We start from the raw sequence: 19936 nt of genomic DNA on the forward strand, positions 1-19936 counted from the left end.
TCTCACGCTCTCCTCCATGACCACCACTGCATCTGCTCAGGATACGGCCTGGTCCAGGATTATGGAGACCTCTAAAAATCAATGGTTGGCATCTTCTCTTCACAGGTCTGAAAACTGCTTTATATGCAAATGTTTTACAGTGCTCGGCATAATTGAGTTCACCCCATTTTGAAAATATTTTTCTCCATTTCTCAGTGAATATGGGCAGTAAATTTTGGTGCATTTAAACAAAACAGATTTATTAAACAGATATATTTATTAAAATAATATTTTAGTCACCAAACATATCTAGGAATTTAAAGATAATACCGTTAAATTCAAGCTAAATTTTGAAGAAAAAAAAAATACAACCCACAATATTTCACCTAAAATTTTTTTGCTTCTCTTGATTTTTCCTCTTTTTAAACTTGTATTTAATACTTTTCTATAACATATAAATTTGGCTGTACTAGTTTTTGGACCGTTATGGTAAGTTAATTTGTTAGATAAGCTCCTTATTTGGCTGTAGTACTGACTAATCCAGTGAATATGCACAAATATAATATTGTATAGCTTCCTGTTAAAAATATGAGCTTTATAGTTTTGTGAGGGGTGTACTTGTGTATGCTGAGCACTGTGCATGCTAATATTCCAAAGTTTTCTGTAATATTATTGAACAAGCAAATTCATTTAAAGTTCAGTTCACCTTTTTAAAGTTAAATAAAAGTGGTGATTATATCAGTGCTTCATTAATGATCTGAAGTGACTTATTGTAGGCTGTTAACTGTAGATTCGGAATTAAATTAGCCACAGTTGACAGGAAGTTGCTCTAAAATTAAAGGAAGTTTTTTTTTTTATTGTATTTTAAAAACTTTACTATAACAATGAAGTTTCCAGTCAGACCATAATAGTATTACATTAAGGGCTCTATTTTGATGATCCATGTGCAAAGCACAGGACGCAAATGCATTAATGGCGTGTCAGAATCCACTTTTGCTTTTTTTAAGGACTGAAAAATCCGCTTTGTGCCGTGGCCATGGTCTAACAGGGTTGAGCTTAATCTCTTAACGAGTTATAGGTGAGTTTTGAGAATAAACCAATCAGAGTCTCATCTCCCATTCCCTTTAAGAGTCACTTGCGTCGCTCCATAAGCGCATTTGCTATTTACATGGTGGACTTTGTAAGAGTAAAAACTGAAATTTTGAGATCTGCAAAACCAGCATTGAGACCAGCAAAACCAGTATTGAAACAAGCAAGACCAGCATTTAGACCCGCAGGACCAGCATTGAGACCGGCAAAACCAGAATTGAGACGAGCAAAACCAGCATTTAAACAAGCAAGACCAGCATTTAGACCAGCAGGACCAGTAAGTTATACCAGCATCAAAACGTACCTTACCAGCATATGCGGGTTTTTTTCAGCAGGGTTTGTAAAAGTATTTGTAGTTTAATTCAGTACTTTGTTTGAAAAGCCAAATAATTAAACCTAAAAAATAACTTATACTTTTTTAGTGATGAGTTTCTTTACTGGTTATTTAGAAAAATATTATGTAACTCGCGTTACTTGTATGCTTATTAGGATATTAATATGCAGTTGTTATGGAAACCCTGAGGTTGAAGTCAACAGAAGGACACCCACTCCAAACGCGGAAGCGAATGCTCAGACTTTCGTTGAAGATTACCAAAACACTTTTCTGTTAATTAACTTGCACGGGTGAATTTTTCATCTTGAAATGTGAGCTTGCAAAAATAACAGCATTTTTTGATTTAAAGTGGACTTTCAATAAGAAAACATTGAAATAACTTGCTCCTTCCCAGCAGGGGGCGGAAACGACAAAAAAGCCAAAAGAAGGACAACCTGATGTAGGAAGCAAAGATAACTGTACACACACACACTTTGCAGAGAGCGTTAATATGAATTTACACACATAACACACATGAACAGCAGAGAAAACAGACGTGCAAACACACACAGCCACAAAAAACCTGACAAAACAACCTGCAAGTGATAATGCACTCGAATATCACCTGACTGACAGACACACTGCAAGGTTAAACATTAAAATAAAATAAAAATAATGATAAAAACGTCATGGGTAATATTAAAATATATTTTGACACGTTAATATAAACCATAAAAACATCAGACGCGCGAGTCTAGACTTCCTAGATTCACGTTTCCTGACCGCAGTCACACACACTCACGCACACACACACACACACACTCACACACGGAAAAACTGAACACGGAGGTAAGAAATGTTAAAAAAAAAATTTTTACCCATGGTTATTTACTGGAGGCGATCAGTCAATTGATCGATCACCTGAATTGATTGATGTTTCCTAGAGTTTAATGAAAAGCTGGAAATGAAAGTTCATTAGTGTGTGAAATGAACTGATCTGCGGTCATTCGAGTTTCTGTTCAACAATTAACCAAAACACAAACAAACTGGAGCACTGAGTGAATTAATATGGTGTTTTTTGTGATGTGTTCATGTTTAATCTGAAGCATTGTCTTGTAACTTATTTGTTGTCATTTTAATCGCAGTCTGATTTGTTTTAGTGATAAATGTTGATATACAGCATATTGCACTGTGTTTTTATTTCTGGAGTAAGTTTTTGAAAGTTTTGTCGAGATAAAATGAGTTAATCTTGAAACTAGGAACTTTGTTTTTCCGCTATTTTCCTGATTTTCTGTCAAGTGAGTTCCTCTATAGGTTATTTGTGTTTCGAAACCACCATTTTATTTATTTTTACTTTCATTTAGCTGTGATTAGCCGTGTTTGACGTATTGTGTCGTGTTGTGCTTGTATAGCTCATTATTTAGGCAAAAAAAAATCCACATTTTACTAAATATATCGTGCTTTTGAATATCGTAAAGTACTTAAATTGATTGTGTAGTTGCTATGGTAACACAATAACCATAGTCAAATAAATTTCACAATGATGTACGTTATTTACAGCAAAATACTAAAATACACCACAGTTACTGTAGTAAAAACTTATACTATAGTATTTATTACAGTTTGTCTGTAGAACCTATAGCCTAGTACTACAGTATGATGTAGAATTCATTAAGAGGTGTAAATACTATAATACAAAACACTTTATGGTTCAAAAACACGTTTATTTACTATAGTATTCATTCATGTGTAACAAATATGGTTAATTAAGCAAATCATTGGACAACAGTGTTTTATGTGCTAAAATTGATCTTAAAAAATGTAAAACTGCTTTTATTTCAGCCAAACTAATAGACTGACTTCAGCAGAAATAAATATTATAGGACTTTTATCAAGCATGTTTTCACATATTGTGTTTGTATGGCTCATTATTTAGGCTCAAACCCACATGAAAAAAAAATATATATATATATATATATATATATATATATATATATAAACTGTAGTGTTTTTACTGTCAAGTAATCTGTTGTTGTAGTTGCTGTGGTAACATAACTTCAAAAGTCATACAAATTACACAATACTATATGATTTTTACAGCAATACACCACAGTTTACTGTAGTGAAAACGTAAGTAGGCCTATAGTATTTATTACAGTTTGTCTGTTGGCTATAGCCTAGCTAATACTACAGTATGATGTAGAATTCATTAACAGCGTTGTAAATACTACACTCACTGGCCACTTTATTAGGTACACCTGTCCAACTGCTCGTCAACGCAAAATTCTACTCAGCCAATCACATGGCAGCAACTTAATGCATTTAGGCATGTAGACATGGTCAAGATGATCTGCTGCAGCTCAAACTGAGTATCAGAATGGTGAAGAAAGGGGAATTAAGTGACTTTGAACGTGGCATGGTTGTTGGTCTGAGTATTTCAGAAACTGCTGATCTACTGGGATTTTCATAAACAACCATCTCTAGGGTTTACAGAGAATGCTCCGACAAAGAGGAAATATCCAGTGAGTACATTTCTGCTGCCACATTCGGATGCTCGGCTCAGAATTTGGCGTCAACAACATGAAAGCATGGATCATCCTGCCTTGTATCAGCGGTTCAGGCTGGTGGTGCTGGTGTAATGGTGTGGGGGAGATTTCTTGCCACACTTTGGGCCCATTAGTACCAATTGAGCATCAACACCACAGCCTACCTTAGTATTGCTGCTGACCATGTCCATCCCTTTATGAGCACAGTGTCTCCATCTTCTGATGGCTACTTCCAGCAGGATAACGCACCATGTCATAAAGCTCAATCATCTCAGACTGGTTTCTTGAACATGACGATGAGTTCACTGTACTCAAATGGCCTCCACAGTCACCAGAGCTCAATCCAATAGAGCAGCTTTGGGATGTGGTGGAACGGGAGATTGGCATCATGGATGTGCAGCCGTCAAGCCTGCAGCAACTGTGTGATGCTATCATGTCAATATGGAGCAAAATCTCTGAGGAATATTTCCAGTACCTTGTTGAATCTCTGTCACTAAGGATTAAGGCAGTTCTGAAAGCAAAAGAGGGTCCAACCCGGTACTAGTAAGGTGTATCTAATAAAGTGTCTGGTGAATATATTATACAATATACATTGCCACAGTATGGTTCAAATACACTACTATTTAATACACATGTACACTAACTGAAATAATATGTATTTCTAGAGCGCACTGACAGACAGAGTGAGATTTCACACACTCTTAGGGTGCTTTCACACCTACACTTTTGTTTCGGAACGTGTCTCGTTTGCCCAGTTAGCGCGGTTCGTTTGGCATATGTGAACAGGGCAATCACGCTCTGTTCCGCGCCAAAGTAATCGCTCCGAGATCGCTTGAATGAGGTGGTCTCGGCTCGATTGAAACTTACCCTGGAGCGGTTTGATTGCAGTCAGAAAGCGATCCGATCCGAGCGCGGTTATATCACAGTGTTTTATGGATATGTAATAGGCTTACGGCTATATGAAGAGAGAATTATGATTATTGGCGGGAAGTTTCGCGAGTCTCCGGATGCCCGCAAACGAGTGATGATCTCCCGGTAATCTTGCGTCTCCCTCCCGGTCCTCAAATAGGCTACGTCGTGCACCCTTCTCACCCCTCCCCACCGCATCTCTCCTCAGACACGTCACGCGCGCGCACCCTGTCAATCATCACCAAACCACCTCCTCTCCTGACAGCTGAGCGGGACGCTGCAAAATAAACCCTGACACTCTGACCAATGTGAGGAGAGTTTACTCACACGTGACTTGTTTTAGCTCTTTTGGTCCGATTAGAAACTTTGCAGTGTGAAAGTGAACCGCTCCAAGAGCAAAGAGCAACAATGTAACATTTATAATCTCTGTTTCAGAACAACTGAATCGATTCACAGGTGTGAAAGCAGCCTAAGACTTTAGCACATTGGTTGAAATCAAGATTGCTCAAAGTTCAGATTTTAGGGTTTGTTTATTATCAGAGGAAGTCTAATTCTTTATCATCTTTTCATGATATCAGTTGAAGAAGATCAAAGAGGAGACTTTCTGTTCTGGTGGCCACATAAAAATAATAAGTGTAATTCATATACAAAGTAATATGGGTAACGTCTTGGCTTGTCATTCAGGGTGGGTGAATCGGTAAATAAATATATTCTTTGCAGTTATTTTGCAAGTGACTAGTATTCAGCTTAAAGTGCAATTTAAAAGCTTGGTTCAAGAGTTCACACTGATGATTAATTATAAAGCGAGTTTGGCATGCTGTGCTGGGAGAAAGCTCATCAAATCCTTTCTCTTCGAATGGGACTTAGCCCCAAAGAAGCCCAGTTTTCCCCTTCATTTATTGGGTCCAAATAAACAGAAAACAAGTGCTTTTAACTTCTCCACCAGCCTCCCGCTGGCCTGCAGATACCCACACTAGTGAATGCTGCTCTCTCATTGGCTATAGGTGATCGCTATTGCTGGGCAATTTTTTCGATTAATTCGAATTTACGTTTTGACGACGATTTAATTTTGTATTAAATCGAGAAATAGCGATTAAAAAAAAATTTGATACATTATAATGGCACCAATGCGCTTTGGTTCACTCTCTGTATGAAGCAGGAAGCACACCAGAAGCGCCGTTCGGCGACGCACCGCTCAGCACCACGCAGCGCCATGGATTTTAGAATTCTAAACAAGTTTCTATACACACACCGGCGCCGCCCAGCCACGATTCAGGACGCAGTTCATATTTCAGCCGCACCACAGAGCGCCATCTGATTAGTTTCATGTAAAATATCATGCGAATGTGTACGTCTGTGTGTGATACTTTAAACTGTCATGTGCGCGCTGTCGCGGCGCTTCTGGTGTGCGACCAGCTTGACTGTTAAAGCGTGAAGTCATGTAGGATTTTACTTGTTGCATTAGTCTGAGTCATCTTAGTTCAAACCGCGCTCATATTTTGGTTTGAACACGAGCAGAGGTGTGCATCAGCAATGAAAATGAAAGTAGCCGTCCCCATGACGTCATTTAGCGGACCAAGTTGAAAACCAGACAGATCATGCAGCATAATACAGAGAGAGCTGCAAAGCGCATCAAATGATCAATATTTAAAAGGGGGAAAAAGAAAAATAGATTAAACATATTATTTAATACTAGACACACATCAGGGGCCTCATGTATCAACGCTGCGTACGCACAAAAACTTTGCGTATGCCAGGTTTCACGCTCAGAATCGCTCACGTTCGAATTTACTAACAATGAACTGAACGTGGGAATGTGCGCAGCTCCACGGCAGCTTTATGTCTGGCGTACGCACATTTTTTGTGCATGTCTGTTTTATTTCCATTGGCGACTCCTAGAGGCAGTTGTGTTAAATTCCTCTCTACAAAGTGTCTGAGCCGTGCAATGGCAGCTGTATGAGACGGGTTCATCTAGCAGGTATATAAGGTTTCCATACCATACAGTTGACCAGCCAAACATTAAAGCACAATTTGCAGCGGTTGCCTGTTTTCCCAATGTAATCTGAGCGATCTACCGCACGCACATTGCTATGAAGACACTATCTGAAGATGAATTTACGTGAATCAGAAACATTTCCATTCAATAAATGTGCAAATAAAATATGATGCACAAACTTATTGATGATTCCTACTTGTCTTCCTCGTGATAAATAGTTGGCAAAATCTGATATGTAGCGGGGAAAAAAAGAAGAAAGAGTTAATCAGACGCTGGATTCGAACCGAGTTCATGCTCGAACGTGTCAAAAATGTTGACGTGTCTTACGAACGCGCCACTGAGACTGTTATGGATACTGCAACATTTTTCTTTTCTAATTCACTCAGTGCGATGTTCAGACCCAACTGTGTTAACCGCATCAGCTAAACTCTCTATTTTTTTCTTTTGTTGTTAATTCTGGAGAACAAACTTGCAAATAACACCGCTTTTCTCCGGTCTACCTCTGAAAGCAGCACCTCCAATTCACATTCTGTTCAAAGTTTCTCTTTTTGCTTGCTTTTGCCGTTGCTTTTTCGTTGGGTTTTGCCAAAGTAGAGTCTTTAGCATATTCATACGGGGGAGGAGGCAGGGAGGGGTTTTGTGCTCGTGCATGTTGCGCTCAATTTCACGTTCATTCAGATGTACAAAAGAATATGCGTGAGATTTGGCGTACGCAGTGTTTCATACATCTGAATTTTTTTCTGCGTACGCACATGTTTTAGTGCGTACTAAAATGTTTTAGTATGATTTCCACGCAAGTCTTCGTACATGAGGCCCCAGGTGCTTGTATTTGCTCCTGCTATACGTCCACAACTTCACACGTTGGGTTAAATTAGGCTTTACAGTTTCCATGTTCAGTCCTTTTCTTCATTGTATCTTTTTAAAAGAAAGGCAGCAGCTTTACAACCTGTCATTCAATCAGAAGACAAAGTCAAAGCTGAGCTGACAGCCAATCTTTCCTAGGCTCAGCAAAACTTGCAAAAATACCTCTGTATTCCTGCAGCTGCAATATTTACACAAATATTTCGTATTCAAATCTTCTGCAACGCTATTTAACTTGTGAATTTGTTTTACATTTATTTACACCTTGACCGATTTATGTATGGCATGGCCATTAAAAATACACTGTTCCTTAACCAGATGGGTTTTCAAGTTACTTATAAAGAGAATGCTTCTTCAGTCATGTTGTTGTAATGTTTTAAGTTGACTAGTTACACAATTAAAAAAAAATCGAAATCGTGAATCGTTCAAACTTTATAAAAAACCTAGATTTTTTATTTTTTTTTGCCATATCGCCCAGCCCTAGTGATCGCCGATGTTATTTTCAATCAGAACTCATTTCACACAGCATGATTTTGAATCGCAGATAGCTCCAGATATTCAACACCCCAAATATCTCATCGGTGTCTGTGACTCATCGGCGATTCTCTCAGGCGGCGCCTTTGATAGTTACCCTGTGATTGATACTCACGTGAACGAGCACCGATTTGCCTGTGATTTCAGGCATTTGTCTGCCATCAAACCCTGTTGGCGAGTCAAAAATCATAAATTTCACAATTCAAAAATGCACAATGTTTATTTATTTTTTTTGAGATGGAGTGGACGTAAAAGTTTTGGTTAAAGTGTCAGAGAGATGAAAGAGTTTGTGTACAGGTGGTTTGTTAAGCCCGCTTACCTGTGGTCCTGGAGTCCGTTCTTCGTACGTGGATTACTCAATTAGCTGGATTTAGATGTTAACGATCTGACATGATCCAGGATCGTTTCAGTCTTCAAAACTCTTCTGATTGTTTCATAGTAACAGTTATGGTAGCTCAAACCTGCTTGGGAGCAGGCTCATTTCTTATAAATAGTGTTAGATCGGGTCAGTTTAAGCAAAGATGATACTGAAAGTATGTACCAAATGGTGATGTTTTCTTACAGTAGTTATATACACTTGGAAAAATAGTAAATTTAAATATATTTAGCAATATATATATATAAAGTAAAAAAAAAAAAAATATATATATATATATATATATATATATATATATATATATATATATATATATACAGGGCTCGAGATTGCGACCATTTTGGTCGCATATGCGCCCGAAAATTTATCTATGCGACCTCATAATATATTTGGGCGCATTAGTGCGACTGCAGATAATGGTTGTAGTGCGACCTGTTTTGATTTTTTGTAAAAACGTGCTGAATCGCTCTTCTCTGCCGCTATATTGGTTCATATTAGCTGTCACTTACTCAAGACTTTCCTCTTTCAGATGACAGGGAAGGAGCTTTTATGACCACGGGAAATACAAAAGGCTGAAGAGTGATAACTTAAAGCACACAGGTTTGCAAACCCCATCTAAAGTTGAGGCGCAGATGAGAGCGATCATGACATGTGGTGAATAATGATCCGCCAGCTGAGATCAATATAGTACGTGCTTTTCGGAGAAGGTGCCCGAATCTCGATGCGTTGCATTCGATGCGTGTTCAGCGCAAATGTCCGCTAAAAGTCAAATCTAATACTGTACATATCATCGCCAAAGGAGCTCGCCTTTACTAAGTTTACACTGAAACTGCGGCTCATAACAAAGACCGGTATTGCACCGGTGGTCATCACAAGAATCCTGCTCTGCCTGCTCATAAATTGGGTCGGCTGACTCGCCTGCTTTACCACTAACACAGAAACATGAAGATCAGCTCAGACTGAACCTTTAAATTGACACAAACTGAAACCAAAACTTTTAAATAGTGATAGAAGTGAGACTTTACTTACTTTCTCTTGTCTATTCTTTCTTGAGGTGTATATTATTTATTTATTTATTTACTGATGACTGCTTTGCAGCTTTCATCATTGAATTGAATGATTTATTATAATCTTTTGTTTGTTTTGTAGCAGAAATATTATTTATTAAATTGACATGCAGATAAAAACAGCAGCACAAAATAAATATTTCTTACTGCAATGCTTCATTTTTGTTTGATGCAAACTATACAATTATTTTTCATAAAGTAACAGACTTTTATAGCAGATAACCTACATTCAAGCACATTCAAGGCAGTATCATAATGAGAAATGTAATTCATTGTTACTATTATTGTCATTTTCATCATCATTAATATTCTATAATTATTAGACATTCATTTTGGAATTATTGCACACAAATATCAAGTCATCACAGCGATAGTTGTTTCTGTTTTTTGTTAGTCCTTTTGATGTTGTTTTAAAATACAATAAATCCCTTAAAAAACAATTTGCAGCGGTGCTCATTCATTTTTGATGGGTGCTCCTAAATTTTTTTTGGTGCTCCTAAATACTTGTAGTTGGGAGCACCGGTGCTACCAAGTAAAAAAATAAATTTCGAGCCCTGATATATATATATATATATATATATATATATACACTCAGAAATAAAAGTACAAAGACTGCCACATGGAGGTTTAAAGAGAATTTATTGATATGAACTTTTTAGATGCAAACGCGTACATGCACAATATTCAACTTTTTATTATAAAGGATAATAATTTATGCAGTCATGCACGTGTTTTGACCGCTAATATGCCGGTGATTGACACCTTTACCGATATGAAAATGCTTTTCGGATGCAAAATTAATTTACACAGTTATTCCTTATGCCGATTAAAAAACTTGAGTAGCCCTATAGGCTACTATAATAAAGAAAATCTTCTCTGAATGTAGAACTAAATACATTGGTATGCAGTGAAATACATGATGAATACTCTTGACACATGAAAGTGTAGCGCCTGCAGCTCACAACAAACGTGGAAAGTTAACAAACCGTTTACTGGGAATTTGATGTAATTTTGCTCACATGGATAATTGAATATTAATCAGATGATGTCATTACGCTGCTGTGCCGTCAGCCAATCGTTGCATTGCTGATCATGATTTTCGAGGATCGATAGAGCTGTCCTTCACAACACACAGCGATCTTAGATCAGTTCATCCAGACTTTTAATCTGATTCGCCAACTTGTTTGAAGAACCAAATTAGCCAGAGATATCAAGATTAACAGATCCAGGATCTGCCAAATCATCTTAGATCATTTAAGCGAGGTAGGAAGAACGAACCCCTGGTTTTGTTTACATGGAGTTTAGATGATTGCAGGAGAAATTTTAGTTGTCTTTTGAACGATAGTGAATCTGCAGTCCATGTTTAATGAATCAATTAATCATTCATTCATTTTCTTGTCGCCTTAGTCCCTTTATTAATCCGGGGTCGCCACAGCGGAATGAACCGCCAACTTATCCAGCAAGTTTTTACGCAGAAATCTCTGGATTTTAAATTGCAGTAAATTGTACCAGTGTCTGTGTTTACGACTGTGGTGTAATGTACAGTTGAAGTTAAAATTATTCGCCATCCTGTGAATTATTTCTTTCTCTTTCAAATATTTCCCTAAATGATGTTGAACAGATTCAGGAAATGTTCACAGTATGTCTGATAATATTTTATCTTCTGGAGAAAGTCTTATTTGCTTTATTTCGGCTAGAATAAAAGCAGTTTTTAATTGTTTTAAACCAATTTTAAGGTCAATATTATTAGCCCCCTTAAGCAATATTAGTTTTGGATTGTCTCCAGAACAAACCACGGTTATACAATGACTTGTCTAATTACCCTAACCTTACCCTAATTACCCTAGTGAAGCCTTTAAATGTTGCTTTAAGCTGAATACTAGTGTCTTGAAGAATATCTAGTCTAATGTTATGTGCTGTCATCATGATAAAGAGAAAAGAAATCAGTTATTAGAGATGAGTTATTAACACTATTATGATTAGATTTAGAAATATGTTCTCTTCGTTAAATTGGGGGAAAAGATATACAGGGGGGGCGAATAACTCTGACTTCAACTGTGCTTCTCATGATATTATTGTTGGTCGATATCTTCAGATTTGTTAGATTTTACAGCGCCTTGGTGAACAATCTTTCTTTTTTTATTGGTGCTATATAAATAAAGTTGAGTTGAGGTGAGTTGATCACTGTTTGCGCTGAACAAGGGTGTGGACGTCTTTATATACTGTGAGTGTCAGTGTGCTCTGGAGGTCCAGGTGGGTTTTAAGGAGTTTAAAGGGACAGTGCACCCAAAAATGACCATTCTGTCAATGTTTAAACATTGCTGAAACATTATTTAGCTTGTTTTTCATGAAAAAACTCTCTTAATTTTGAAAAAGTCTCTTGATTTAAGAATTTTCAGACATTTGAACTAGAAACAAGACCAAAACTTTGAAAATCGTTTGTTTGCAGTGTGAGCGTCAGATGTGTGTCCGTCTTCTCTTCAAGTCCATGGCATTACACAGAGATGAGTTTGCCACATATCCTTGAGGAAACGCTGATCAAACGTTCTCAGCAGAAGAAACGAACGTCTCCACTCAACTATAAAGAGCGAGTGTTCGTTCTCACCAAGAGCAAACTCACGTACTATGAGCTCAGAGCCGAGGTCAGTGCAAATCATTGGTGTTTTATAGTGCTGGGCAAAGATTAATCACGATTAATAATGGTTTGTTTTGGTAGATTTTTGTGTGTGCTGTGTATATTTATTATGTATATAAACAAAGTCCCTTTAAGGCAAGTCATTTCACTCGGCGGGCATCTTTAAAACGCCTCTTGGGCGTTCTGTCTGAAAGGTGAAACATCAAATTCTCCAAAATTACTTGCCAAGCTTACAAATACACTTCATATTAGGAATCATCAATAAAATTAAACAACATCTGACTATCACACAAAGTCTGCAGAAACTCACGTCTGGTCTGAGCTCCTCCCATGGAGAATTGTCATACTATAGCAATCGCTGATTGGCTCCTGTACTAGAAGGCGGGACTTTATTCGCCATATTGACAGTTACACTCTTCCCCATTCAAAAGTCTACGAGTGACACGTCTTGTGTATTCTACAGTCTTTGATATAAATACACACATGCTTGCCTATCTGTGAGAAAATGTGTATTTATATTTAGATGAGGGCTGTCAAATGATTAATCGTGATTAATCATATCCAAAATAAATGTTTGTTTTTATTTATTGAAAGGGGAAGAGGAAGTTATTTGTAATTTGTGTGAGAATAATTTGACTGTATAACATTTTAATAGAATGGATATTTTTGAACAATATTAGAGAACGTTTTTACTCAGTGTGTGTGTGTGTGTGTGTGTGTGTGTGTGTGTGTGTGTGTGTGTCTATCTGCAGAAGAGGTTCAAGAAAGGCTCTGTGGATCTACAGAGGGTCAAGTGTGTGGAGATCGTGAAGAATAACACAACTGTCATTCCCTGCCAGAACAAATACCCCTTCCAGGTACAAACACAACACACACGTTTCACACAGGCATTTTAGATGTGAGACAAGTGTGTTAAATGAGCCTGGAGTGTGTTTCCAGGACAAAACTTTGATAACGCAAAATATAAAAAATAAAAATACTGTGATTGTATAATTTATGTTATATTATGTCATACACTCACTGGCCATGCTCTAGTAAGGTGTACCTAATAAAGTGGCCGGTGAGTGTATAGGATATGTGAAATGGTCAGATGTTTTAAAATGAGCCTATTCTACTCACAAGGGCTGTATTTATTTAATTTTAAAAAATTTATATGAAAATAAGTTTTTGCTATATAAAATAACTGTTCATTAATTTTATTACTGAATGTTGTTTAAATATGTATTTATTCCTGTGATGTAAAGCAGAATTTATGCATCATAAATGCAGTCTCATGATTCTCCAATCTCATGATAAGTCCATGTCACATGATCTTTCAGAAATCATTATAATGCGATTATCAATATAATTTAAATGCAAATTCAATGCTCTAATTAGTATTTTTTATATATTTTTTAATATAACTTACCCAACACTGCTCCCAGTGCCGCAAAACATCAGGAATTTAATGTATAAACCTATAAAATCTGAATCTTTCTCCTTCCTCCAGGTAGTTTATGATTCCAGCACGTTGTATATTTTTGCTCCCAGTAATGAGAGTCGAAGTGTTTGGGTGCAAAACATCAAGGAAGGTCAGTGGGGTTTTACAATACTATATGATACAATACGATACGGTACTATACAGTACAATAGAATACTAAATGATACGATTCAATACAATGCAATTCTATATGATACTGTACAATACAATATGATACAATACTATAAATACATTTTTATTTTTATAGCAGGTTTTAAAATGTAGATTGTGTCAAAGCAGCTTAACAGATACTATATTATATAAAACGATTAAATAATATGTAATACTATACTAGATGATGCAATACAATGCTATACGATACAATAACATACAATATAATACAATAAGATACAATACTATTTAATACTATACAATATGATATGATACAATACTATATGATGTAATATAATACTATACAATATTATACAATATGATACAGTACAATACAATATTATACGATGCAACACAAAATAATGCTATATGATACAATGTGATACAATACTGTACAGTATGATAAATACTATATGATACGATACAACACTATACAATACGATATGATATGATAATTATGATAATATGATATAATTCAATTAATCTTTATTTCTATAGCACATTTTACACTGTAGATTATGTCAAAGGAGCTTAAGATTTTTAAGAACATTTTTGTTGAATAAAAAGTGTATGTATACAACCATATTTAAATATTCAGCTTGTTTTGACACATTATTTAAAATTTGTCCAATAATATCATACCCTGAATACAATACAATACTATACAGTACAATATAAAATAATACTGTACGATACAGTACTATACAATACAATATAATACAATACAATACGATACAGTACTATATGATACAATATAATACAAAACTATACGATACAATACTATACAATACAATATAATATGATACTATACGATACAGTACTATACAATACAATATAATACAATATGATACAGTACTATATGATACAATATAATACAAAACTATAAAATACAATACTATACAATATAATATGATACTATACGATACAATACTATACAATACAATATAATACAATACTATACGATACAAACTAATACGATACAATACGATACAATACAATACAATACAATACTATACAATATAATACAATACTACACGATACAATATTATACAATACTATACGATACAATACAATATAATACGATTCTATACGATACAATATAATACAATACAATAAAAAATAATACTATACGATACAATAATATACAATACAATATTTAATACAATACTATACGATACAAACTAATAAGATACTATACGATACAATACTATACATTACAATATAATACAATACTATACAATATAATACAATACTATACGATACAATACTATACAATATAGTATGATACTATACTATACAATACTATACAATACAATATAATACAATACTATTCGATATAATATAATACAATACTATACTATACAATACAATACTATACAATATAATACGATACTATACGATACAATACTATACAATACAATATAATATGATACTATACAATATAATACAATACAATATAATACAATACTATACAATATAGTATGATACTATACAATACAATACGATACTATACGATACAATGCTATACGATACAATATAAAACAATACTATAAGATACAATATAATACAGTACAATACAATATAATGGGATTCTATACGATACAATACTATACAATACAATATAATACAATACTATACGATACAATACAATATAATGTGATTCTATACGATACAATACTATACAATACAATATAATACAATACTATACGATACAATACAATATAATGTGATTCTATACGATACAATACTATACAATACAATATAATACAATACTATACGATACAATACAATATAATGTGATTCTATACGATACAATACTATACAATACAATATAATACAATACTATACGATACAATACAATATAATGTGATTCTATACGATACAATACTATACAATACAATATAATACAATACTATACGATACAATACAATATAATGTGATTCTATACGATACAATACTATACAATACAATATAATACAATACTATACAATACAATACAATATAATGTTATTCTATACGATACAATACTATACAATACAATATAATACAATACTATACGATACAATACAATATAATGTTATTCTATACGATACAATACTATACAATACAATATAATACAATACTATACGATACAATACAATATAATGTGATTCTATACGATACAATACTATACGATACAATACAATATAATGTGATTCTATACGATACAATACTATACAATACAATATAATACAATACTATACAATACAATACAATATAATGTGATTCTATACGATACAATACTATACAATACAATATAATACAATACTATACGATACAATACAATATAATGTGATTCTATACGATACAATACTATACAATACAATATAATACAATACTATACGATACAATACAATATAATGTGATTCTATACGATACAATACTATACAATACAATATAATACAATACTATACGATACAATACAATATAATGTGATTCTATACGATACAATACTATACAAAACAATATAATACAATACTATACGATACAATACAATATAATGTGATTCTATACGATACAATACTATACAATACAATAAAAATTAATACTATACGATACAATACTATATGATACAATACAAGGTGCAAGAACCCTGGTAGATGAACTTTGAGTTGCTTATTGTCTTTTTTTTTATTTTATTTAATTGTGCGACCTGTTTTTTTGTATGGTGTGCATGTGTGGGTGCGTTTTCCTTCAGAGATCAGGAATAATCCTCTGATCGCAGACAAGTATCATTCTCAGTTCTGGCAGGAGGGCGAGTGGCTGTGCTGTGGGCAGGTGGATAAGCTCGCACCGGGATGTGAGGGGTACAACTTATTTGGAGATGGTAAGACAGCTTTAGAGCTTTAAAGGGATAGTTCACCTGAAAGTGAAAAATTCTGTCATCATTTACTCACAATTTACTCATTCCAAACCTGTCAGCAAGTTTTACTTTGCTACAGCAATGCACATAAAAATCAGGAAAAAATTATTTATTTTCTCTTTGCCATGATGACAGCACATAATATAACACTAGATATTCTTCGAGACACTAGTATTCAGCTTAAAGTGACATTTAAAGGCTTAACAAGGGTAATTAGTGTAAAGTTAGGGTAATTAGGCAAGTCATCGTATAACAGTGGTTTGTTCTGGAGACAATCCAAAACTAGTATAGCTTTAGGGGGCTAATAATATTGACCTTAAAATGGGTTTAAAACAATTAAAACTGCTTTTATTCTAGCTGAAATAAAACAAATAAGACTTTCTCCAGAAGAACAAATATTAGAGGAAATACTGTGTCTAATTCCTGAATCTGTTCAACATCATTTGGGAAATATTTAAACAAGAACACAGGAGAGTGAAATTTTTTTACATCAACTGTATTTGTTTTTCCTTCTATGGAGGTCAATGGTTACAGGTTCTTCATTCTTCTTTCATCCTCTTTTGTGTAGAGAAACCAACCATAAAGGTTTGAAACCACTTGAAGCTCAGTTTTTAGCGATTAAATATTCTTTTCGGGTGAACTATCCCTTTTAAGGGGTTAAACAGCCAAGCACAGAAATGATCATGTGTTTTTCTCCCCATCTCAGTTTCACGTAAACCTCTTCCTCCGGTTCCTGAAGATCAGAACATCAGCTGTACGGTGAGCACAAACAAACACTGAGCATCTTCATCTTCAACACCACATACAGTCATGGGAAAAAGTTAGCACACACTATTGAATTTGGTAGTTTTCTGTATCATGACATCATAAAAAAATCTATATGACGTTAAAATGTGTAAGATAAACCCTCAGATCTCAATCCCACAACGTCATTATTTCTCAAACAAAAGCCAATATAGAAAAGCCACGGTAGATAAACATATGATTCAGATCCTGCAGATCCACTTTTGTAAGTAATGATGGTTCTGATTTTCTGGATGAGCCTCTCAGTCTCTGATCATTCTGGAGGTGTTTTGTGCACAGCATTTCATTCAGGAAGAGCTCAATACTCTGTTGTCTGTTGTGAATACACACTCTCAAAGGGTAACATTTACATTCTGTGTCTTTAACAAAATGATGACCAATCCTTCCACTATGTAAAGGTGCTTTCTTTCACACGTAGTACATTTCCTTTGGTCCAGACCAAGGTTAAAAATGATTTAAATTAGCATTTTTTAGCCATTTTGGTTCCTTTTCACACCAGACCGACTACTCTGTACTATAGACTGTAAAAAACATGGATGACGTGACAGTGCCTTCTTCCATTGAATGCTTCCAATGCAAAACGCATGATAATAGGCCCAAACTGTCACAGAAACTGTTGAGGAGGCGGAGCTGGAGAATTAAACACTCGAATCAGCCACGCCTCCTGAACGTCTCATTTGAGACCCCCCCTCCCCCTCATTAGGCCGGCTACGGGCCTGTTAAAGTTGCTGACTAGAAAAGGTTATTTGATTTAACTAAGAAATATCTTCAACTGAACACCTCTCCAGTGTTTAATTGTAAGCGTATGGAGACCATCTCTTTGTACAGGTCTCCGTACGCTTGTTTGGTCTGCTTTTAGTGTGCACCCTAGTACAATTACAGCTTTCACACCTGCCCAAACCGACCACACCAAAAAAGGCAAATCAACTCTGCTATGTGTTAACATGAGGTAGCCCTTATTCTTCGGCTGAGATCATTTTGAAACTCAACTGAAGTTCAAGCCACTGAGCTCCATAGAAGTTATACTATGAAACACTATAGAAAGATAAATCCTGCATGCTTTGTTTCAAAACCTTCATGTCTTTATATACTGAAGAAAGAAAAAAATTTAGGATCTTGAATAATGAGATCTCTTAAAGTCTGTGTGAACCAGAAGTTACTTACAGTGGAGTATACACTAACCTGCACATTATTCAGACACTAGATGGCGCCAGACAGTCAAAAACGCAAAGCTGACAGAATCTAAAACAGTTGATGGAGTATACACTAACCTGCGCATTATTCAGGCACTAGATGGCGCTAAACAGTCAAAAAAACAAAGTTGACAGGAACTAAAACAGCTGATGGAGTATACACTAACCTGCGCATTATTCAGACACTAGATGGAGACAGTCAGTCAAAAACCCAAAGCTGACAGAAACTAAAACAGCTGATGGAGTATACACTAACCTGCGCATTATTCAGGCACTAGATGGCGCTAAACAGTCAAAAACACAAAGCTGACAGAAACTAAAACAGCTGATGGAGTATACACTAACCTGCACATTATTCAGACACTAGATGGAGACAGTCAGTCAAAAACCCAAAGCTGACAGAAACTAAAACAGCTGATGGAGTATACATTAACCTGCACATTATTCAGACACTAGATGGCGCCAGACAGTCAAAAACGCAAAGCTGACAGAATCTAAAACAGCTGATGGAGTATACACTAACCTGCGCATTATTCAGACACTAGATGGCGCTAAACAGTCAAAAACACAAAGCTGACAGAAACTAAAACAGTTGATGGAGTATACACTAACCTGCGCATTATTCAGACACTAGATGGCGCTAAACAGTCAAAAACACAAAGCTGACAGAAACTAAAACAGTTGATGGAGTATACACTAACCTGCGCATTATTCAGACACTAGATGGCGCTAAACAGTCAAAAACACAAAGCTGACAGAAACTAAAACAGCTGATGGAGTATACACTAACCTGCGCATTATTCAGACACTAGATGGCGCTAAACAGTCAAAAACGCAAAGCTGACAGAATCTAAAACAGCTGATGGAGTATACACTAACCTTCGCATTATTCAGACACTAGATGGAGACAGTCAGTCAAAAACCCAAAGCTGACAGAAACTAAAACAGCTGATGGAGTATACACTAACCTGCACATTATTCAGACACTAGATGGCGCCAAACAGTCAAAAACACAAAGCTGTCAGAAACTAAAACAGCTGATGGAGTATACACTAACCTGCGCATTATTCAGGCACTAGATGCCGCTAAACAGTCAAAAACA

At 35.4% G+C, this 19936-nt stretch overlaps 1 protein-coding gene across 3 annotated transcripts in view; it reads left to right on the forward strand.

Annotated features, from left to right (window-relative positions):
* Nucleotides 1-2144: 2144 nt before the first annotated feature.
* tec (tec protein tyrosine kinase) overlaps nucleotides 2145-19936 on the forward strand; it is a 40144-nt gene continuing 22352 nt past the window's right edge. For 2 of the 3 annotated variants that reach the window (XR_015522950.1, XM_087306115.1), the window contains exons 1-6: nucleotides 2145-2230; nucleotides 12156-12312; nucleotides 13058-13162; nucleotides 13795-13876; nucleotides 16673-16801; nucleotides 17544-17596. Coding sequence is in view for 2 of the 3 variants with exons in the window: in XM_087306115.1 (XP_087162241.1) it covers nucleotides 12175-12312; nucleotides 13058-13162; nucleotides 13795-13876; nucleotides 16673-16801; nucleotides 17544-17596 (507 nt within the window). In the remaining variant the exon portion in view is untranslated. Of the gene's footprint in view, nucleotides 2231-12119; nucleotides 12313-13057; nucleotides 13163-13794; nucleotides 13877-16672; nucleotides 16802-17543; nucleotides 17597-19936 lie in introns of all 3 variants that reach the window. The other variant, NM_001114743.3, reaches the window with a different exon arrangement.

Source organism: Danio rerio, chromosome 23 (assembly GCF_052040795.2).
Source record: "Danio rerio strain M-AB ecotype USA chromosome 23, GRCz13ab, whole genome shotgun sequence".
Lineage (NCBI taxonomy): Eukaryota > Metazoa > Chordata > Actinopteri > Cypriniformes > Danionidae > Danio > Danio rerio.